At 40.2% G+C, this 22,964-nt stretch overlaps 1 protein-coding gene across 3 annotated transcripts; it reads right to left on the reverse strand.

Annotated features, from left to right (window-relative positions):
* Positions 1–1,825: 1,825 nt before the first annotated feature.
* Positions 1,826–20,195, reverse strand: LOC139208330 (RNA-binding motif, single-stranded-interacting protein 1). 3 transcript variants are annotated; one of them, XM_070837972.1, is made up of 14 exons: positions 19,923–20,195; positions 16,091–16,269; positions 12,099–12,157; positions 10,898–10,989; positions 7,350–7,507; positions 6,343–6,422; positions 5,683–5,798; positions 5,208–5,257; positions 5,015–5,102; positions 4,736–4,786; positions 3,983–4,093; positions 3,768–3,848; positions 3,597–3,675; positions 1,826–3,515 (listed from the first exon to the last, which is right to left on the reverse strand). In XM_070837972.1, the coding sequence occupies exons 1-13, from the start codon at positions 19,971–19,973 to the stop codon at positions 3,604–3,606; spliced, it is 1,188 nt and encodes a 395-aa protein (XP_070694073.1). In that variant the 5' UTR covers positions 19,974–20,195; the 3' UTR covers positions 1,826–3,515; positions 3,597–3,603. The 3 variants fall into 3 exon arrangements, with proteins under 3 accessions (XP_070694073.1, XP_070694074.1, XP_070694072.1); XM_070837973.1 differs by having other exon boundaries at positions 1,826–3,675; positions 7,350–7,444; XM_070837971.1 differs by having other exon boundaries at positions 1,826–3,675.
* Between the last annotated feature and the right edge of the window lie 2,769 nt (positions 20,196–22,964).

The raw sequence follows: 22,964 nt of genomic DNA on the forward strand, positions 1-22,964 counted from the left end.
TTCCCGTAGGGTGGCACAACACCCTGCAGGGTACCGTGGGGACCCATCTGCCACTGCAAAGCCTGCTCACAGAGGCCCCCCGCCATCCACCAACCGACGCCATACCTCCTGATACCCATAAGTCACCCTGTCCAGGCCGTGCATGTTGTCAACAATAGCATGCGACAGTGTTGATATAGGCCCTACCAGGTCCTCACCCTATGGGTCGAAAGCAAAGCAATTCATAAATACTGAATCAGCCGAGCTACAGTACAGCTAAATTAACATCTTGCTCAAAGGAACGGTCATCAAATATTATAGATTTTATTCCTTTGTTATGTACAATAAAGAATCACCACATTTTTGAGGACATTTCAGTCCATGGCTAAATGTTCTCCAGCTAGTTGCATGATAATACGACATGATAATGTTTCATTAAATCACTGAGCGAATATCTGGGAGAAATCTGACAGCAAAGTGACCTCTGTCAGCTGCTGCTTTGATGAGCGAATTGAACAGATGTTGTTCCTTTTCTTCCATTTTTGAACCTCAGCCTATGGAGAGCTGCTCGAGATTCTTTAATCTCAAATTATTACGGGGGGAAAAATGACAAAACACAGACCAGCAGCACACAAAATGAACCTCTGGTGAAATTTCTGTACATTTATCCATGTATTATTTGTGGCATATATTTTTGTGTTTGCCAATCCTCACGTTCTGTAAACAAAAATCAAACGACACTATTTTCAAGTCGTCTCGAGAAAGGTAATTCATAAATGCACGCATATTTTCCAAGGCCAGATTCTTTGTAAAACATAAATTGAAGGTGAGAGACAAAGTGAGAGACAGTGATTGGATTTCAGCCCTCGGAAGCTGCAGCCAAGCTCCACTAACATCCATCACCATATTAACATATGAGTCAACTAGAAAAAAAAAGACATTTTAGTGGCAGACAACACAAATGTATTAAAATAATTTTCTCATTAGCCAATGTAAGTTTCGTAACTATTCGAATTAAATTGGAAAACTGGTGTCAAGACAATTAAGACTGGTCATACAACAGATTAAAAGCTGGAAATATTTTAAAATTTTTATTCAAAAATGTCAAAGAAATGAAAAGAATAAACCTTAGGCAACAATATACTGAAGGAAAAAAAAAACAGTCTTTGGCTTTGACAAACACTACAAAACAAAAATACAGAGGAAAGATTCCTTAAACTGTACATACAAGTTACCACTGGCAATTGTGTGGCATAAGTAAAAAAAAAAAAAAAAATAATAAAAACAATAAACTTTCATATAGCTCTATGAAAATCTCTTATTTCCTCAAGCTGTCTGTACAAAAATCTTCATAAATTAGAACTTTTTCATATAACTTAATGACTGTTCAACATGGTGGTTACTTATATGAGCAATTTTTTCGTTGATGCACCTCTGCACTCTTGACCCAGATACTATGGCACTTGGTTCATACACCAATAGCAGCATAAACCTCACAAAACAGTATTACTTCTCAATCTCAGGCATTACACAGAAATCTCAAGTATGATCACAGCGGCCCTTTACATTTGCCACGCACTCCGACTAACTACAGAGGAAATGCTGCTGCTGAGTTTGCCAAACCCAGGACGAAGCAGCAACAGACATGATTGTTTAAAGGAGCACAGATCCAGTGAGCGCTGCGTGGCTTTGCTGTCGTTGTTGCCCTCTAACATCTTAGGTCGGCCTCTGGAGTCTGTTGCCAGAAAAGCAGCAGCTATTTTAAAACTATGTAACTGAATGTGTGAGCGTGAGTGGAAACGTGTCGTCGCCCCCCCAACCCCCCCTCCCCCTCCCCCGTCCCCATTGTATGTTTACACTAATACATCATAAAAAAAATAAGTTTGCTGAAAATCTAAAAGTAGTTAAAACAACCTATAAGGAAACAGCTGTATGTGGCCAGCTCCTGAGCGTGGCATTTGGTCTGGAAGGGCGGGCTGGACCTGCTAACCCGACCTAGTACAGAGGAGAAAGAAAACTCTGAGGTAGATAACTGGTCTGACTGACCACCAGGTCGAATCACAGGCTTACTGGAGGGCACCATAATTAAAACGCCTGCTTTAATCCACTCTGATATTAGACTTTTTTTTTTTCAGTGCTGAGTTATATCCGATTATTAGTGTAGCACTTTCCTTTCATAGCTTACATTTCTTTTCTTTTTAAGTAAATTTTTACTATAATGTTGCATTTTGGATTTTTCTCTAAGCGTGAAAATGGTTGAAATTGTGGCACTTGTTGAATCCAGGCCTTCCTTCATGCTTGCGTGTGTCTACTGAACTAATGTCGATGCAAACTGAATGTGAATGTACAAAAAAGGCACACTGTCCGTACTGCAGTCTAGTTTGCAGAGTCACTTATGTCCTGGTCAAAGAGACTAATTATGCTATTTCCTCAGTAAACTAGCTCACAATCTTTGGTGAAGTAAACTACATTTGAAAGTGTCAAGTTTGTTTGTTTCCTATCAAAGAGTGAGGTGCAATAAAATACACATACTCGTTTCATTTAAACCCCAACTAGCTGAACGTCTGCCTAAGTTCTATTACAAGGCTTTGATGAGTTGTTTTTTTTTTTTTTTGCACAATCATAAGTCTGTTTTCCTGTTAGTTTTTTTAAAATAAAAGTGAAAAAGACACACCACCATCAAAATGACAATTACCATCACCCAAAAAGACAAAAACACAACAGACAAACAAAATACATTTGCCCCTTCGTTCTCCCCACCCCGCCAGGTTCAATTTCGGCTAATTCACAATACCCAGTAATTAAAAAGGCAAGATTCGAAAGGTGATCTTTCAGCAGAATTTCTACCACATTCCAACATCCGCAAACGTGTGAGGTTTTCTTACTAAATAAATATTACATCCAATAAAATAAGCCGATGTGGAATCATTTCATTCAAAATAATTTCTCTATATTTCTTCTACTTTTCTAGGAGTTTTGAGAGGGGAAAAGCACAACATAGATTTCTTTTTTTTTTCTTTCTTTTTTTTTTTAAAAAACCTCCTACACAGCTAATTTCCAAGGCGATAGCTCTCGACATGCTTATTGCTGCTCTCTGCGGTGGTCTGTACAACTACTATATCAAAACTATGAAGGCAAATTTTAATCAGACAGCAAGATCAATCTAGAGAACTAAGAGAAATCACTTTACAAGAAAACAATACGCAACACTTCACCATAGCAACACTCACACAGCAAGCACAAAAACATCACTTTCAAAATGTCTGGCTGAAAAAAATCATCAGAGAAAAAACAAACTGGAAATATTAACAAAAGACATGTTTACTGTCATGCACTTTGAACAGCTGGTCACATGATTCTTTCTTGTGTCCTGTGGCAATCCTTGGTAACAAAATAAACGTTTTCTAGTATGAAAATAAAACTTTTTTCAAAACTTTTTTTTCTTTTTTGTTAATATAATTTGAATGATTTGATGAAGTCAGATATTCTCTCTGAAAATGATACCAAAAATAGTCTCACTTAAACGTTTGCAGAACCTGTGTGCAAAACAGTGAAAAGATCCTTAGTATTCATTGCATTTGAAGATGCGATTGTTTTAGCCGTTGTCCAAATGTTACCTCAGCACTACTTGGTTTGTTGGTAGGAATATGGGGAATGATTGCCGGATGAGTCCACTTGTGACTGTGCACCATTTTCCTGGAAGACAGAGTAGAATGAATCTAACACTTTGCCACAAATGAAGATCATGTTTTACACACTTCAGGCTGTGACAATGTTAATGTGCATACCTCTACAGGAACAGCTGGTGTCTGCATGTGTGCATACTGTGGGATATATGCTCCTTGAATAGCTGTGTTGGGAGCCATGAACTGCACAGTGAAGGATAGAGAAACACACAGTCACATACAGAGCATGTTCATGATCTATAAGATCTATAGTGTAATGAAGCACTTTTAAACAACTTAGTCGCAAGTGCGTCGACTAATTTCTGATCTTGTCTCACCGTTCCTGCACTGCCCAGAGAGAGGTGACTCATCTGCTGTGTGAGCGGGGCCATCAGGGAAGTGGGCTGTAGTGACATAGACGGGTCCATAGAGGGCGATATCACTGTACCCTGGAAGAAAAGTGTGACCAGATGACAGGAATGTATGCAGCTGATGCACACACAAAGTCACTGTTGTCCTGTAAAAGTTAAACAGCCCTCAAAAACCATGTTGAATGAAGATGGCAGAATGACATGAAAGCTATGTGGAATATCTAGGATGTAAATGCATTACGCGTTTTGCAGAATTTGGAATTCGGGCAAAGGGAAACTGAGTAATCTCAGACTTCACATCTACTGAGGCTGAGTTGATACAAGTTGAGCAAGTTGTCTATAAGCATCTTGGTTGGCCTGATGCATCTAGCGGCGCCTTCTCATCTCTGCTGGCTCCTTTTCAAAGCAAGTAAGGCGTCTTCTGTCTCATTCAAACCCATCTGTTATAAAATGTTCGGCATCTGTCGCCAAATACACAGCTTTACATAGCCTCTCCAAAGCAGTCGTTTTTACATTCCTATACAGACACTTTAGTACTGTAATTTGTCAAGGATCAGTGTCACCTTATGTGTAACTACTACTCTCCCATATTGTCTCTGTCTGTTTGTAGAAAAATGTTTCAGTTCTGTTACAAACACCGTGGGAAATGTTCTGAGAAAAGGGAAAAAGAGTTGTTGTGAGGACAGTGATGATGAAAATACAGAGAGACTTCGTTCTTACTGGGTGCTGCATAATGTAGGTTTGATGAGGCATCCAGGATGGGTTCTGCACCTAGAACGTCACACAAAACACACACTGTGAACACACTGGCACTGAACAGCTACTATTTCCAGAGATCACATGCTACGGTGATTGGCACAGCAACAATCATGAAAGGCCACAGAGCACAGTCATATATTTAACCCACATCTCCAAAACCCCAAAGGACAGTGTTCTAAGTCCTGATGACACATGGTTTATCAACATAAATGCTGACGTAAATGTAAACTTGTATGGTACCTGGTATGTTGAAACCGGAGACATGTATGGGGACATGGAAGTTTGAGCAATCATCCTGTTTGAAATACTGTATGCCGGTGGGAAAAATCTGCGGACACAGAATAAAATGTATTTTAGCAAAATAACAAACTAAGTTAAGCACAATAAAAATATTGATTGCAACAGTGCAATCTAATCTGTTGTGGTAGCTTACCCGTTTTGCATAGCAGCTGCACTGGGGTCATATGTGAGTGTCATTCCAGCCTGGGAGCAAAACAACAACACAGGTTTGGCAATTAAACTGAAGCACGCAACACCAACACTTAACCAGCACAACACTGTCATACAACAGTCTATTGTGTATCTATTGTGCTGCAACCTGAAACAGGGCACCCCTGACCACACTAGACTTTACAATAAACAGCAGAGAACATAACCAGGATCAATATAATCTCAGTAAAAATCAAGCACTTCAGGTGACAGGTATGATAAGTGTAACTTATTTAGTGTAGCTTATTTTTTCAGATGAGTCTTAAGTAACAAAGTCCCTCTAAAGTGTCTGTGCTTTTTTCCCATTACATTGTAATGTTAAATACAACACCTGATATGAGCTGCACCTTTATTATTCCTATCTGAATAGGTTCCCATTGGCCATTCAGACCCTCCACTCCATCCTGGGCACCACTTACCAGTCTGGAGTCACCGTCCCTCGCCCAACCCCGGCCGTTCTGGGCAAATTTATTCTGACTCTGTCTCTTTTTCTGCCCACCATCAGCAAACTTGCACAGCAAGGGTTCAGGTGGTGCTTAAGGGAGGGAAGTGGGGAGAGAATAAAATAAAGGATTTGTCTTAAACAAACACTTTCACACACACACACACACACACAGTGCTGTATGTCATTGCTTGCTGTACAGTCTTTCACTCCCTGAAGCCAGCCCGCCTGGGAAAACAGACATCTAATTTGGCAGCTGTGGAGCTGTAATCCCCTCCCCTTCCTAAAGGAGGCAAGACCAGCAGAGACTATTTCAGTCTAATAATCCAATTAAAAAGCTTAGAGAGGGAGCGGAGGCCACACAGAGCAGCTCTCTCTCGCTCTCTTGTTTTCTTTGTCTGTGCTCTGCCACTTATGGCTCAATGTATATGAGCTCTTTACCAGCAGACTCACTGACTCCTGTTGGGAGCATGAATCAGCTGGCTGACCACTTCATCCTGCCTATTCAACACCACCCATTAACATTGTACACATTATAGTCATTACAAGAGAAATCCTGTTATTTTCTTTCACTTATTCTAGACATTGCAGACATTATATCTTTGCAGTGTGGCTGTGCAAACACAGTATGTCTTACCTGGGACACCTGCAGGTGTTTTAATAAATTTTCCATTGAAGTGAGAAATGACTGCATCACATTTTTCAGTTGACTCCATCCTGAAGTTATAAAAGACAAACAGAGCATAACTACATCAGCGATAGCTGCAATAACAAGGGTGAGCAGGTACTTTCCAAGAACTGCCTCTTTTCTGGGTGGGTGGAAGGCGTGATTCGATAAAAACTTTTTTCATGAATAATGTGTGCATGTGTTGTGGAATCTGCTTTATAGTCTTTACCGACTGGGCCACACAGACCCACTAGTGTGCACGGACACACACAAACAGTCCTAAGACGCATTATGATGTTTTTGTTTTGTCAATCATGACCATGGCCGTCAGGTATTTCAGTCATACGTCAGGTTATGCAAGTATGACTGGCGGAAGCCAGCACTACCACTATAATTAAATCACCCAGTCACTGCGAAACTATTTTCTTAAAAGAGTTTCCATTTGTCCATACTGAAGCTGTTCTTTCTGGCTTGTTATCAACAACAAAGCAATGTGTTTTTAGGTAATAAATTTAGAAATGAAACACATTCTGCACTGAATGTCGTGATGATTCTTTTGAGAAATCAGCAAACCCCAGTGTGTTTTAAATCTCTTTTAACAAATTAAAAGGTGCTGTAACATTTTATCATTGGTAGCTGGTATCAATGATGGCCTTTGGTACTGTTTGTGCTACTATATCTCAAAATTAGTACCACACTTCCAATAGTATGTCATAAAGGGGATATTGCCACTTGTCTCCCTTTTGCACATCCCTGGCTTCTATTCTGTTCACTGCTGTGAAAGGGTCTCCTTTTATCATGAGTAAATGTCACAGTTGGATACCATTTATTTTGTTTAATCGTACCAATGTGTGATATTTGACATAGTTTAGATTTATCAATGTTAAAATGTTATATGTAGAGCCCGTAGAAAAACAGTCTCTTAATATTGTTTCAGAACAATGAGTCACTGACAGTACATCACACAAGGATCTGACCTTGCAAAGCCCACTCCTCTGCTGCCTCCATTGGAGTCCCTCAAGATGCGCGTGGATATGACCTGGCCAAAGTGCTTCAACATGTTCTCCAGCTCCTGCTCATCCATAGACAAAGGCAAGTTGGAGATGTACAAGTTTGTCGGGTCTTGTTCTTGTTGCTGGGTGGTGAAAAAAAGAGAAAGAGAAAGAGGAAGCCAGAGGTAATGTAATTACTCTATAGGAAACGCTGGAAACACACCTGGAAAAACATTCCTTTGTAGAATCACATTCACTCTGGCTTTAGTAGCATGTAAATAGAAAGAGACAGTGAAGGAAAGGAGAAGTTTCCTTGCAGTTCCATATAATCTATCCCTGGAAATGGCTAACCATTTAACAGACTTCTAATACGGACCGTAGTAATGGGATATCATGTCTCTGCTTCGCTCTGCTTTTCCTCTTTTCTGTCTTGTTGAGGGTTTTAGTTGGTAAAGGGTCACTATGAGCAGTGATGAATCGAGATTTGCATGCAGCCCACGGTGGCTTAATGCTCACACCAGCTGATTTCTTGCTGTATTTTAATAGCATCAGCAGAAATATAAGACACGACTACGGGTCCCTGGGGATCGGCCTCTCATCATTAATATTCATCAGCCTTGTGTTGTTCAGAGTCAGCTACAGGGACAGGTTGGATTACTTAAAGCAATCCACTGACAGAAAAATCAACTTTTCAGTATTAAAGGACAATAAATGAGCCACAGCCTGCGCTGCAACCAAACCCAGTGAAAGCGAGATGAGATGCTGGAGTGAGGGGCGCAGGGGTGTTTGAGCAATACTCTTACCTACTCACACATGGGTGTATACACACATGCGTATTAAAAAGGCTGCTTTTCTGCATTACTTGAAGGCAACTGAAAAACTGTTTAAGGAAGTTGATTTATTCTCTGTTGTTATAGCCTACTTTATCAGTATTTCATGCAAGATCAATTTGACCTGTTTTTTACTGTCAAATAAATTCTCTTTCAAAATAAATCTAACTCATGACTTATTCAAAGAGGATTTTGAGGGTGAGCTGAATGACCACATTTTATTAATTATCACAGAAAGTCAACCATAATCCTCTAATTTAACACAGACTGTACCATCACTTGAGAACATTTTGAAAGAAAGAAAATCAGCTGTATCTGTGACAAGGCTCACAGAAATGCAGAGACAGAAATATGGCAACAAGATAAGACAAGTGTTTATGCTATGAATGGGTCACCACCCATCAGTCAGTCATCAAGTGTGACAGACGCATGCTGATGAAGAGAGGTGTGGCTGATGGATGGGTGTTACTCTTTGCCTCGCTACGGAGACAGGGAGTACGAGATCCGTCGTATATTTAAGTAAAAATGTTGTGATCTACTGCAAAGATGTTATTCTTTGGCCATTTGACTAAAGTGTTCAAATTGTGATATAGGATATGTGAATGTAAAATGCAGATATATACTATACGTAGTATGTACGTACTTTTAATCCTTACTTAACCAGCGTATATTTGGCATTTTGTAGGAACAGCCTACACTACATTCACAGTTGGTCCTTTCTGCCCCATGGCAGTTCAATTGTTGCAACTGGGATGTTAAGTGTGTTCCTTAAGGCTACTACACTGGTGGTAATGAAGAACAGGGGTGTGCTGCTCTTTCACTTCCTCCACCCAGATTTAACCTGCTGATCCAGGGATTGGACTGAGACTTTCCGGTCACAAGAAACAGTATAAACCAATGCTCTGGACAGTTTCGCCTGTCTTAATAACCTCTTATACAAATATGAACTGGGTGAATCCTTTGTCATGTGTACAGAGAAAGGGGAGCACATAATTATATATCACTACACATTCATTGGAATACCATAAGGTTAAAAGAAGGGAAACTCTTATCTAGCCACTTCCCACCACCTGCTTTTAAAATAATAATGAGAGAAAGCCCACTGAAGGGTGCCTGGGCAGATAAAAAAAAACCCCAAAAAAACAGGAAAGGGGACCTTTGTCAGAAAGTCCATTAAGCGCAAATAAGCTTCAGCAATAGTGAGAATAAAGCTGGGGTGAAAGACTCACACTTTATAATGGCATTTACCTTCCACAATATAAAGATTAAACTTTGGCATGCCTCTAAGAGCTGCTCTACTTTAATTAAAAAAGTAAAATGGGTGCACAGAGGCATGTCAAGAAGCTCTACAGATCCCCAGACAGGGAAATGAGGCCAAGGGTTCTTGCTCAGCGCTGTATGGGAACAAATTTCCCCCAACTAGTTCCTGTTACCATAACAACACACAATTATTTACTTCCTTTTCTTATGTTAGAGAGTGTGGGTGCCAAAAGTAATAGAGTCATACTTTAAAGCCTTTCACCTGAAAATCTTCGATATTATTTTGTGAACAGATAAAGCTGGATCTGTAGTGTATTGAAACCTTGAATGACTGGGCACCATTAAAGCACACTTGACAACAATTACTTCAACTTGTCCAGTGAAGAAGAGAAAAACATGTTTATTTGTATTTCTAGCAATGTTTTCCAACACGAAGCTGCATCTGCTGCATGTTCATTTTTGACAGGTTTAAGTAAATTAATGTTTCAGGAAGATCTTATGAGTAATGGTGCTTTGGAGGGAGCAGAAAGACTAGTCTCAGCTCCTAGACAGGCTCACTGTAGAAGCTTGTCCACATGGCGGATAATTTCTCTGCTACGTCATCCCGCTGTCAGCAACACCAACCTCTACACCCCATAGTCTAACTATTGGCGCCACTCACGTCCAACACCCTTCTAAAGCCTGGAGGGGAGCTGTCGGCTACCAGAATACCTTTGGGAACCATCAGTGATGTAAATGCATGCAACACTTGCAGGGAAACACGCACATATACAATAGAAACCATATTTGAACACATTAGCAAATTACCAAATATATTTGTCATTAAGGGACAGATTTACTGAGGGAGTGGTGCAGCACGGATGTATTAACACTGTATCAACTGTACTATTAGCTGTACTATTAAACAGGAGTCAAACAGACTTTATGGAAAACGAAAAAGAAATGACATGAGACAAGACAAGAGAGTAAGGAGGAGAAAATGAGCACCAGTGTAGGGTGGAGATGCTGTTGATGCAGCCAATGTCTCTCTAGAATACTACAGCAAATCCAGCAGAATAAATAATCAGTCTGTGTTAACATATCTCCATTATTTGTGCAGATCTATGCATGTGCATTAGTGACAGAGCCGCCCACTGCAAACACATGCACTACTGACACGCAAACTGACTTCGTAACTGCAACAACCTGGTGCATATGCGTCACATTTGCTCCTGAAATTAGACGCAAGTTTCTCTGCAAATTTGGTGCTGAATTGTGCAAGTGCCTACAATCAAATCAAAAGGGTTGGGGAGAGTAAACCCTGCAGTCAAAGATTCCTGCCTTGCTATTTAATACCACAAAGATTAGGTTTAAGTTGCCTGACCTACCAGATGGAAGAGAACCAGTGTTACTGGATGACATGTATGGATGTGATATCAGGATTAGACTGTAATGAATCCTCACCTTTGCCATCTGAGCCTGGACACCAGTGGTCTTCAGGGCAGCCACAGCTTTCTGAGCTGCAGCGGGACTGTCAAAGTCCACAAAGCCATATCCTGAGGAGGCAAGAAGCACAGTTGGGACAATATTCTATAGCCAGCAGAAAAAATGGCTGAGCCTTCATGTTATTTGGGATGACGTATGTCTCTTGACGTATGTTATAGTATAGTATGACACTTTACATACATACATACATACGTACGTACAGTGTGTTACTATGTGATTTTACTGTATGTATGTATGTACACGCTTCTGTATTATATGCAGTAGGTGTGTCTATTTATGTGCACTTTTGTGTGTGTGTGTGTGTGTGGAGGTAGAGGTAGAAAAGCGCTGTGGAGGCAGATACCAGTGTGACGTTCATGGCTCAGGTCAGCTCTTTGTCCTGGGGGGCACAAACAGGGTGAACCTTCGGTCCCTAACCTCTACTGCAGCTGCTAAATTTAACCTATTCAAGCTAAATTATGGTTGATATGTCAGGGCTCTTTTAGCTGAGAAATGGGTCACATTGGTACTAAAAGTTCAATGTGAATAATTGTTCTTGGTAATTCTAAAATGACTCGACTCAAGGTCACAGGAGATTATTGCTAAAGCCATCTCTGTCTTCTATTTAAAATTCAGTCAGAGCTTTACAAGATGTTTAACAGTGTCCCCTTTCACGAGAGCCTTCGATTAAATGGCATCTGTATAATCCAGAGGAGAGTGACAAAACAATCTCCTGATCCCGTCAGCGCTGAAGAGAATCTGTAAGTCCCTCCTTACTCAGATGGGCAGTCTACTAAAACTGGACCGAGACCAACACTGCTGCTCAGGAGAAAGAGGAGGAGTCAGCCACTTCTTCTCAGGAACCACCCACAGCAGTGACACACCAACAGACAAGGGCTGAGGCCTAAAATAACATGAGCTGGGAGGCAGCTTTAAGCAGCCTGGCTGTCTGTTTCCTGACTTGCATGAATCATCTGAGAAAACTGCATAACTGCTGAATGACTTCATGTTTTCATGGAACTCACACACTGGATGCCTGCCAATGTTGGTAAAGTGTACAGTGGAAGTGATATTCTCTTTTACAGTGAGGTATTGAAAATCTTGCAGTGAATTCATTAGCTTTCTTGATACATGCTTCATTAGAGGGTGGTGTTGAAAAGAGAAAAACAACTTCACACACCTTTACATTTGTTTGTAGTCTTGTCCAGGATAGCCTTTGTTGATACAATTTTGCCATACCTAGGGGAGGAGCAGAAAGGCGAGGCATTGTCAACTGGATTATGTACCAGACAGAGCCAGTTAAAAAACACACACAGAGAGGGAGGGTTGAGCAACAATCTATGACATCACTGTAAAAATATGAGAAACAGGAAGTGGTTTCCATGGGGTGCTGAAAATCCCCAGCATGCGAGTGCAAAGCCAAACAGTCCCCTTTTCTTTAGCCAAACTAAACCATTGCATCAACCTTTATACAGAGTCACCAAAGTCTCTGCTAGAAAAAGTTGGGTCACTTTTTACATGGAGTGTTTCTGTTGGTTAAGTTCTGACATGTTAATTACTGTTTTCATTTTATATTTAGGAGCACCGGTGAACTGTATACACATTATATTTTTAATTAATGCACACTGTTTTTTTCACTGACCTGCTTTGATCTAGTTCAGTGTCATAAACCAGGGTTTTGACAGAGCAATCACTGTATGCATTGTAGATACAGTAGAGTGCTGATGGCAACGTTTGAGAGTATTATGTTACTACAGTGTAATATCTTAAAAATGCTTTGATGTAGGAGCTGTTCAAAATAACTGACAGTACTGAAAACAAACAAACTACTTTTTGGTTGAGTGCAAATTTCATTGATCATATTATTAATTTATTTGTTGTACAGTTGTCAGTTTGTACAGTAGTTTCTATTCTGATGAGTTTCTTCTTGTGGAGAAGATAATCTTTAAAACTGGGAGTAATGCAATGTAGGTATGCTTCCTAAAAATACATTTCTTTTGATATCTGTTTTCTACATGACCAGTGGAAACATTCAGTCCATAAGTATCATGTTAAAAATAAATAGACCTTTATAATAAAAAAGACCTACAGTGATGGTGAACACGCCATGAAGTGCCCTGCAGTCAACGAGGAGGATATTTTAGCCGGGGATTAGGCTAAATGTTAAACTGGGTGAAAGAGCATGAACTTATGAACTTTCCTTTAACTCTAATCTAAAATCTACAGCACGTTTGCTCTCACACTATCATCAAAATGTAGTACCTTTACTTTTACATGTACATGTAACTGCTTAAAGGTACTTTGTGTAACAAGTTACATTACATCGCTTTGTGTTGCCAATGTGCGACTGTATTGTAACCCTATAACAGCCTGTGGACTGACTTCTGTGTCAGAGGCCTCAGTTTTTCTGGGAAAACCCAGACAAAGGATGTGACCGTTATGTGCACTCCTAAGGGCCTTGCCTCTCCTCAGCTATGCTATGGTGCAACGCTTCAGCCTCCAACAGCGTGCAACACGAGCAACAAAAGTTTTATCTGGTGAAGCCCATCTGGACAAATGGGAATGTGACCAACATCTAGGGAGAACTAGGGTCAATGTTGGTAGGACATTCGATTCATCGGGGGACCTTTGTTGGACTTATATTTATAAACAGATGGTAATCTATCATTTCACATTATGCTCTATCTGCAATATTTTTCATCAATTGGACGACACTTTGTATTCTTCCACACGGTATAGATGCAGGCAGGAAATTTGCAGGAGGGTAACAGAGGCACATATGGAGGGTAGTGAATGTGACACAGAACAGGGGACTTCCAAACAGGAGAAGGACTTTGACCAGCCTAGATGAAAGGTGGTAGCTAAAACAGGGACTGCTTCTTGCTGTCTGACAGAACAACACCGTACTTTGCACATTATGCCACAGACCTGTCCCCACAATAGACTCAACTAACCTTTTTTTAAACCACCTACGGAAAATTTCCACAAAGGTTCTTAATTGAATGGAAAAAAGTGATCAAATATGAATAATATCCTTTTAATAAGAAATAGTAAGAAAGAAATAGGCTTTTCTGTGTGGTCATTTTATATTAACTATTTTTTCATTGGATTTACAAAAAATATGCAATACTGTGAAATGTATCATTATCTGGATATGAAATGACCTATATTGGGAAATCAGATTTTGGTCATATTGCACAGCACTAACTTCAGGTCACACTTGTAAGGTGATGTACTTGTGTGTAGTAACACAAGTGAAAAACTACTCCACAAAAATTAATTTGTAATCTTAATATTAAATAAATATCAATATGTAATACATTGCTAAACAGCCAGAGAATCAATTGGCAGCTTTGGGGGGCAAAGTCAGTGTCACATTGTGAAGATGAGGCCTCAGAAAAAGCCTAATGAAATATGAGGCACCAGGGTGGTCTGTCTGCTTAGCAAATATAAAGCATTCAGTGCACAAAGAGAGCTGTGGACGAGCCCAGTGTTGACTGTCTCTCCTTTATCGACACACATTTCCTCACGCATCTCTAATGACACTGGTGCTTCACTATTTGTGAAGTCTGGTGAATTCTAATATTTGTTTTCAAACTCTAATGATCAAGTGACTTTCTTTGATGATATGTGTACAATTGCTTTAGATAATGTCCACTAAAATGTATATCTAAATCCAAATAATAATCTCCTTGGATTACTGAAAGAACCTGTGGCATGAAAAAGGAGTGTAGGACGGCTGAGGTATTGAGGAAGCAATCAAAGTTACCAGTACACTATGAGTGAGTGAAATTTGTACTACATTGTTGTAACAGTAAAATTAAACATGCAATTGATCATTCAATCAACCCTAGTTCTCCTAGTATCCATATTGCCTCAAATGCCGATTGTGAAAGGTTTTTAACTTTAAACAAGATTGAGGACATTCGATCACAGATTCATTGCCCCACGTTTTATCTGACTTATCTTGTCCTCAGCTGGATACTTTGTTTTTTTAAGAAATCAGTATGCAAGAATAAAACCATCTCCAACATGACACCATGGTGAACATGGATTTGTATCTCCAGGACTGACATTTATTGGTTCTCTTCATGCTTTTCTAATACAAAATTCATTGTGTCTGTTGATGGCTTTAGCTCCTCTCAAGCATTATCTAAGTATGGTGTGCCACAGGGCTCCACTTTAGGACTAATTTTATTTTCTCTTTATTTACTCCCTTTGGGCCACATTAACAAACCAGCATGACATTTAATTTCATTGCTACGCAATTGACACTCAGCTGTCCCTGTCCTGCAAACCATCTGAATCAGCTAAGACATCTTCCCTGCATAGTTGTCATGCTGCAGTTGAGGACTGGATGGCAGAAAATTCTCTTCTCCACCAGAACTGAAATCCTTTTAATAGGCCAAGTTCTGCCTGCTCTTTGTACACTAAGAAAACATGTTGTTCCCACTTTGAGTTATTTTAGCTCACAACCTCAATCCTATGTCAAATGGTTAGCTCAGTCGTTTTATCTCCACTTGAGAAACACCTCGAGAATTAGATCACGTATTACTTTTAATGGTCTTCAAAGAGTTAGTTGGTTTTACTTCTCATTTGGTTTATTGCGACGCTGTGTTTACACACCTTAGCCAAAACATGATTACACAGCCACCAGACCTTTAAGCAGGTCAAGAATGCAAGATCATATCTCCCCTATTTTAGCCACCCTTCACTGGTTGTCTGTCTTTATTAGAAGTTATTTTAAAATCTTAATCCTGACTTTTAAGATCCTGCATAGTATAGCAGTGAGCTATCTGGCTGAGTTTATAAATCATTACTCACCAGCTTAATTTTTGAAAGTTATTTAATCTGTTACTTATCTGTATTATGATTGTTCTCCTGCTTTCTTTTATTTATCCTTGCTTGTGAAGCACTTCCTAAAGCCATTTTATAAATAGTTATTATCTTTATCATTATCATTTATGAAAAGTTTGCTGCTCTGCACCACATGCTGTCAAGTAGCTCATCCTTGTGTGGTCTTCAAGCTTGTTTTTCAGGTCATATGAACACCTAACACCTATTCACACCTTATTTGCATTTTAACAATTGTATGCCTAAAAGTGACTGCCACTGCAAACGTAAACTGGGTGATAACTAACAGTTGATAACTAGAGGAAGTGCACTACTCACGGCTGACAGAGCTTGACCAGGTCATGGTCTGTGGTTGAAGGGGACAGGCCTCGGATGTAGAGGTTTGTTTTGCTGAGTTGGTCCCAGCCTGCAGTACTACTGCTGCTGCTGTTGTTGGTGCTGCTGTTGGTGCTTGGGCTGGGTGGAGCCATGGAGTACAACGATGGGGCCACAGGTGGCTGAAAGATGAAAAGAAACACAAAAAAAATTCCTAAATGTGCTTTTTGCCATGTGATTATGAATACATTAATAGAAACAGGTCAAACAGTAAAGTTTCACTGGTGTTTCATCTCTGATCACATGCAGCAGCCCTGATGGATGTGGCCAAAAGTGTCCAAGTGAGGTCACAGTGCACTAAAACACAGTGAGGTACTAAGTTGAACCACTGAAGGTCAGCAGAAATAAGATTTTCAGAGGAGGTTAAGTTACTTTTTTAACCTGCAATAATGGACTTTGTGGCCACTGTTGGGCAGCAGAAACAAACCGTAAACACAAAATTGACACAATATTGACATATTATCACCTAAAACAAGTTGATATTGCAAAGTTGTTAGAGAGCAGAGGCTCATGTTTACACATCCAGCAGATATGTAACATTAGCAGTCATTTGGGGTCATGTTTCTGGTGACCCGATGAATGGAAGTCCAGTATTCCCCCTTTTAGCGCTGTTTTGCTGTCCACCAACTCCCATTTCGAGTGTTCCACTATATGCACACTAGCTAACCTTTAAATGCGTCTGTCTGCTGACTGGTGCTGAACAGGTAGCACACAGAGGGTTTTTAGAGCTTATTTTCTCGCATGAGCTCAATCCCACTTGATATTGTTGTCCCCGCTTGATCTCGTGGCTACCTCGATAGGCTACGTGATTTGGGCAGAAATGGAGGAGGAGATGAAACTGTAAACACAGAGCAGGAGGAGGAGGGAGGCTGGTATTTATTTGCACCTGTTAACTTTAAAACCTGTAACACTTTAAGTTATCGTTCCCATTTGGAACCTTCGAGCTCCCATTTGAAAGAATTTTAGTTTTACTGTTTTGAGCCTTTTCTTTTTAACTCAAGTGTTGTCTTATGTGAGACAGTTGAAAAGAATCAAACGTGATACAGTCCAGTATGTTTATTTTAAACCATTTCTTAATATTATTAACAGAACATTTACTGTACTGTGATATACTCTAATGTGATTTCAAATTACATATACGGTGATAGAAGATTTGGCAATATTGCTCATGCCTAATTTGGTCCATTCTTAATTCTGAAAAATTGGCTTGGTTTGGCTCCACTGTGTTTTGGATTTACTGACAAAACATTAACATCAATATTTGAGCGAGCTGCATCAGAAAATAAGATGAACACTTTTGCATGACATTTCTGCATGAAAAGTGAGTCCAAGGAAAGCCTGCTGTGTGGCCTTGCTTATATAAAGTCACATTTTAGGAGAAAGATAAAAGACGAACGACGTCTGGGATCGCCATCATTAGTATCATGTGGGTTTCTGTCCTGTCCAGTGTAAGGATTGTTTTACGGAGCAGTGATCCATATCTGCAAAACTATCACCTTTGCAGTCAGCACAATCAGGGTCCACAGGGGCCCATAGCTCTGACATCAATGTCACACTGATGTCACACTGCCTCGGGGTGTTGAATAAGCTATCTGCAGGTCAACATAAACGATAGTCTCTGGTGTAGCGCCAGACTTCTTAACCTCAGCATTCTCATTAAGGAGTAGCTGTATTTATCTGTTGAAAATGGGTTTTGTGATTTCAAGTATGACTGTGTGTCTTTCCCCTATTAAGAAAAAACTGTTGCTGAGAAATTAATATTTTGTGCTCTGAGATGATATAAAACAGAGTCAAACAGCTGGCACTGTGGAGTACATTCATATGCTATTCATAAGTGTCAGTACTGCTTATGAGAGATGCAGAGGGCCTGTCCATCTGGAGGGGAAAAAAAAGGAAAAAGCTAAATTCCTTCAGAGATTGAGCAACTTCTTGCTATATGTTTACAAGATACAGATGTCCTAGACTGAAAAACGCTCACCCCTTCAGGGATTTGTCTCCTTCTTTACTATCCCACACATGATTATCCCCCCAACCCCCCTCACTGAGGACTCACATGTGAGAGGAAGCTGGTGGAATCCGAAGCATGAAGTGGTGACAGGATTGAGAAACCCAAGTCTGGAGGATCTTCTCGTGTGACTGACTGATCTTACCATCTCACACACGTTTTAACCCACTGTTTCCATACTGATTAGTGGCAAAAGTCCTCATTTCCTCCACCTGCCGCCAGTTAACTTATATTTTTAGCATAACCTGTGTCGGAAACTTAAAATCCTGAATATCCTTCCAGTAAATTGTGCAAAATTGTTCCACCAAATAAAGATTTACCTGGGGAGATTTAATAAAACTGAAAACAAAAACGTATGAAACTGAAGAGCATAAAGCAACAGCAATAATACATGAATAGGTGAGTAGTCAAAAAACTGTTTGCAATTCTTGGAACTTGGAAAAAAAAAAAACTAAATAGACTGAACTATAAGAAATGTGAAATATGTCACAGTTGCTCTTTTTAAAAGTTATTATAAATCTATGGTGTCATATATGGAAAACCTTCCTCACTGGTGTGCCAAAGTAATAGTGGCAGATAGTGTCATACTAGAGCAGACATGAGGTACTGCCCCTCCTTGAACATGGAAAGTTCATCTCTCAATCTCCACAGGTTTTCATTCAAACACAAGAAATAGCAAAAGTCTGCAATTACACCTCACTTCTCTGCATCTCAAAATAAGGATTCTTGAATAGTAAATGCTGAATAATGAAACATACCCTGAAAAAAGCATCTCATACCCATATCTTTATAATGTTAGCAACTAGAACAAAACCAGTAATAACTTGAACTGTATGGCAGAAACAAACCAAATGTGAAACTAGTGGGGCAAGATAAAAGCTTTTAGATCTAAAAAGCTCCATGTTGCACCTTTGACAGCCACTGAAAGAGAGGACGGCATCTTATCAGCCAGCTCCAGACCATCGGAGTCCGTCATATCCGAGCTGGAAATACACAAGGGCTTCCAGTAACAGGCCTCGCCCATGGAGCTCTAGCCACAGCATAACAGCATGTGCACGACAGAGTAAATATGCTTATTCTAATCTTTTGGCTGAGGGGAGTTTTAAAAATCTATATGTAACTGGGACAAAGTGAATGCATCAGTGGACAATCATTCATCCATACTGTCTAATTCTACACAATACAGAATAACCAGATAAGGCGAGCAAATGGGGTGTATGTGCTACATTTTAGGGAAAGTACACTCCAAATACTTATGGTAACCTTATATAACTTAAAGTGGGTGTGATTAATTAGAAGCCAACCAGAATGTTGCCTGGTTCAAACTAAAGAAGAATATACTGTGGAAATTACAAACTTGTGTTTGGGTGATTTTCTATTAAGTGGTGTTCATTGTAAGCTAATGTCTTCTTCCCATTTATGATACAAAATATCTAAGAAGTGGTGCTATTGGACGATGTTAGCCTACTGTTTTTATATGTGGCCAGTATAGACATTACATTAAGCATCAACTGAAGTCATGGGCCTGTGTCTGTCCAGCAGTACCGGGGCAGGACCACAGCCCTGGCAGCAGGTATTCCCATTATACATCATGGCCTCAGCACAGCAACACTGCCCTTTCAAATGACAAGTAACACAAAGTAAGTTTTATTCCTGGACCTGAGTTCATTCAGGCTGCTGTCAAATAGACCTTTTATGCGACTTCCACGAAGTCAGCTATAAGGATAATACACACTGAGGCTGGGCTTTTATAAATATCATCGTATTTACCTGTTTGCGATACGGAGTCCTTAGTGGGTTTCCAGTATTAGCAAAAATCATCCTCAGTTCGAGTAGGGAGGGGAGTTTTTCTCAGTTAAGCTACAATGTTTCTGGCGAAATACACCAAACTCCTCGTATAAGTAGAAAATTATTTGACATTCACTCCGCTAGAAGACACGAATATAGGACTCTAGACATATTAGCTGCATGCATATCCTTGTTGTCGTCGACTATCCGGCAACAGAAACCTCCGTAAATTGTCCCAACTTCGGCCGCCCAGCCCCGTTTGTTTGACTGCCTTCATTGATTTGCAGTCAACGCTACGCAGGACGGACGGTGCTCCGGTGGGACAAACCATTCGACCTCTTACTGTAGGGGTGCTCTTTCAACAGTGTTCATGAAATACACATCTATTTAGGTCTTTTTGCTCTAAATGATATTTTAAAGTATGCCGTTATGTGTATAGAAATACACAACGTCATTTATGATCATCTAAACCGGACGTGCTGCCTGAGCACATAACACGGAGGTGGTGTTTACCCCTTTGTTGTTGTTGGTGTTTTAAAGGATGCATACCAAACATTCCGGCTGATCCTGGATGTGATATTCTGACAAGTTTCTCTGTATTTTTGCTCAACACACACTTCTGATCTCAATCAGGAGAGAGGCAAGTAAAGTCAGGCAATGTAGCGACGATCAATGTGAGCTCCAAACGCATCCCTTTCCCGTCTATTAAAAGAACCAAGCAAACAAAAAACATAGGTGTAACACAGTTGTCTAAAACAGATAAGAACAGACAATAGCTGAAATTAAACAAAACAGCCACAGATCATTATGAAAACAGGCCTCTCCTCAATATAAAAACAATGTGTATATCATCATCATATCAAGAATTCATGAAATGGGATAAATGTTTGTGGTTCGCAACTAGTTAATGCAAATAGTGCAAATACTTAAAACAAAAGACAAAAGCAAGCCTCCCCTATTCTGTCACCACCTAAAATGGAGATCAGTGCAATTAAACTTGTTACGCAAGGGCTGTCAGTTTAAAGTATTAATAACAATTATTATTACCTGCTCCCACTAAAGGTAAAAAAAAAAAATACAGCATTATCTAGCTTTTACCAATAAAAGCTGTACAAAATATGGGATTTTGCAGATTATACAGAGATCTCTGTATATTGCAAAAACTATTAACATAAAAAGCTTCACTAGAGGACATTGGGAAAATATGCATTCAGTTATTTTGGTGAGGTGATCCTTTAAGTATAAGGTTTTAGAGTAAAGGCTTCTGCTGTGATGTGCAGTTGTGTGCAGAAGGAACCTTTTAATGTGAGTGACAAGAGATGTGGGGGTGCTTGTATGTGTTTGTGCGGGAAGGGTCTTTATTATAGCAGGTAAGAGGGGCAGGCCGGGCCATAAATCAAAGGCAATCTACCCACCACTGTCACCTACTGATTGGAAAACCAACACTGGTGGTTGAAAATGTGAATTAATGGCGACCTTCAGTGAGGTAGAAGCAGCAGGCTATAACCACTGTCTTGTTCTGCCTTTACAGTCTCCCTAAACGGTCTTCCTGATTTTATTTAGCAGCTGTTCACCACTGTCAGACAAATAAGACAGGTACAATCTTCAATGTTACCTGCCTAGTTAAAGACCTGTCCTCTCTTTCACTAACTCGTCGACCCACATGTGCACTGCGGTAATATCTGGGAAGAACACAGCCGAGAGACCCTCTAATTGTGGTTCTGCTTTAGCTGCATAATGAAAAACTGGATCCCTAAAGCTTAGTGATCACTGAAATTATCCACATGAGCCCAAATATATGACACTAGTGTTTTTTGATTGAAGGCGTGGGCATGATGTGTATATGTAGGTGTGATATCTGATATGCCATTCCTAAATGAAAGCAAAGGTCACCAGGAGAGCATGTAGAGAAGTTCACCAGGCCAACAGGAGTCAATGGGTCACCATTAGAGGGAAGGGAGAGGGGTCTGATTCAGCACTCTGCTCAGGGTGCTAAAGGGAGGGGGTGGGTGGGGGGGGCAGGGTAGACAGAGAGGCAACTGAATCACCACCTTTTATGAAACAGTGAAAGGACAGGTTATCTCTGATCCCTGCGTGTGTGTAGCGCTATAATAACACCTAAATACACCCACATGTGTATTAGAAATTATCATTATTATTACAGGCAGGATCATTTTGAGTTTTTCATGATTGAACATTTTCCACTTCTTTCCACATCACAAACGAGACAATGAGTGAAAATCTGATTCAAATGTAATGCCTGCACAATATAGCATTAAATCACCTCAATAGGGTTGTTTTGATATGAAAGGGCAGCCTTCCCTGAGAGGGGAACAAACAGACATCCAGACAGCATACCCTTCCCTGAAGGAGATGTCCTTTCATTATAGATACGGGTTTAGATTGCACATGTATAATCACCCAAACAGGCACAAACATGCATAGGTGCAAGGATTACATGATCGCTAAAGCGCAAACCCACACAAACGCAAACTCACACTATCACATACTGGGTATTTCCAAGGGAAATAAGATAGTGAGGTTATTTTAGGACACAGTGCTACTTGTTCTCACTCTTCCCTGAAGTGATGAAAACAGTTGCTACCAGCAAACAACTCAAATGTATATGAGGCATCGCCCTCTGTTTTATCCTTACAACAGCAATTACGGTCTCGCAGCCCATTCTGTGAAAGTCAGTCAGAGATGTTTCTCCTCACTTTCTCTCTGAGTTAGGTTTCTGAGCCGCGGCGCCGTGACAATCGGTGTTACACAGAGTTTTAGCCGCTCCAGGAAGCTTTTAGTAACATCTCTGTGCCTTCCTGCCTGGATGGAAGGTTTGGGCTTGTAACCCCTCTTTGGCAACCGCACATTCATTTCCCGTGACTCTTGACTATAAATTAGCCACAAAAGAGAGCTGTGAGTATGCCTGTGTGTATGCCTGTGTGTGTGTGTGTGTGTGTGTGTGTGTGTGTGTGTCACACAGAAAAAAGGCCACATTCACAACTCCAGACTTAAACTGAGGTG

The sequence above is a fragment of the Pempheris klunzingeri genome, chromosome 10 (assembly GCF_042242105.1).
Source record: "Pempheris klunzingeri isolate RE-2024b chromosome 10, fPemKlu1.hap1, whole genome shotgun sequence".
NCBI lineage: Eukaryota > Metazoa > Chordata > Actinopteri > Acropomatiformes > Pempheridae > Pempheris > Pempheris klunzingeri.

Bases quoted from the DNA above. Each gene is read 5' to 3' on its own strand.
- LOC139208330 (XM_070837972.1), bottom strand. From the start codon at position 19,973: ATGATTTTTGCTAATACTGGAAACCCACTAAGGACTCCGTATCGCAAA. The intron at 16,270-19,922 runs GTAAATACGATG...TTCATCTTTCAG, and splicing joins GGACTCCGTATCGCAAACAG to CCACCTGTGGCCCCATCGTT. The intron at 4,094-4,735 runs GTAAGAACGAAG...CTTTTCTTCCAG, and splicing joins CCTACATTATGCAGCACCCA to GGTACAGTGATATCGCCCTC.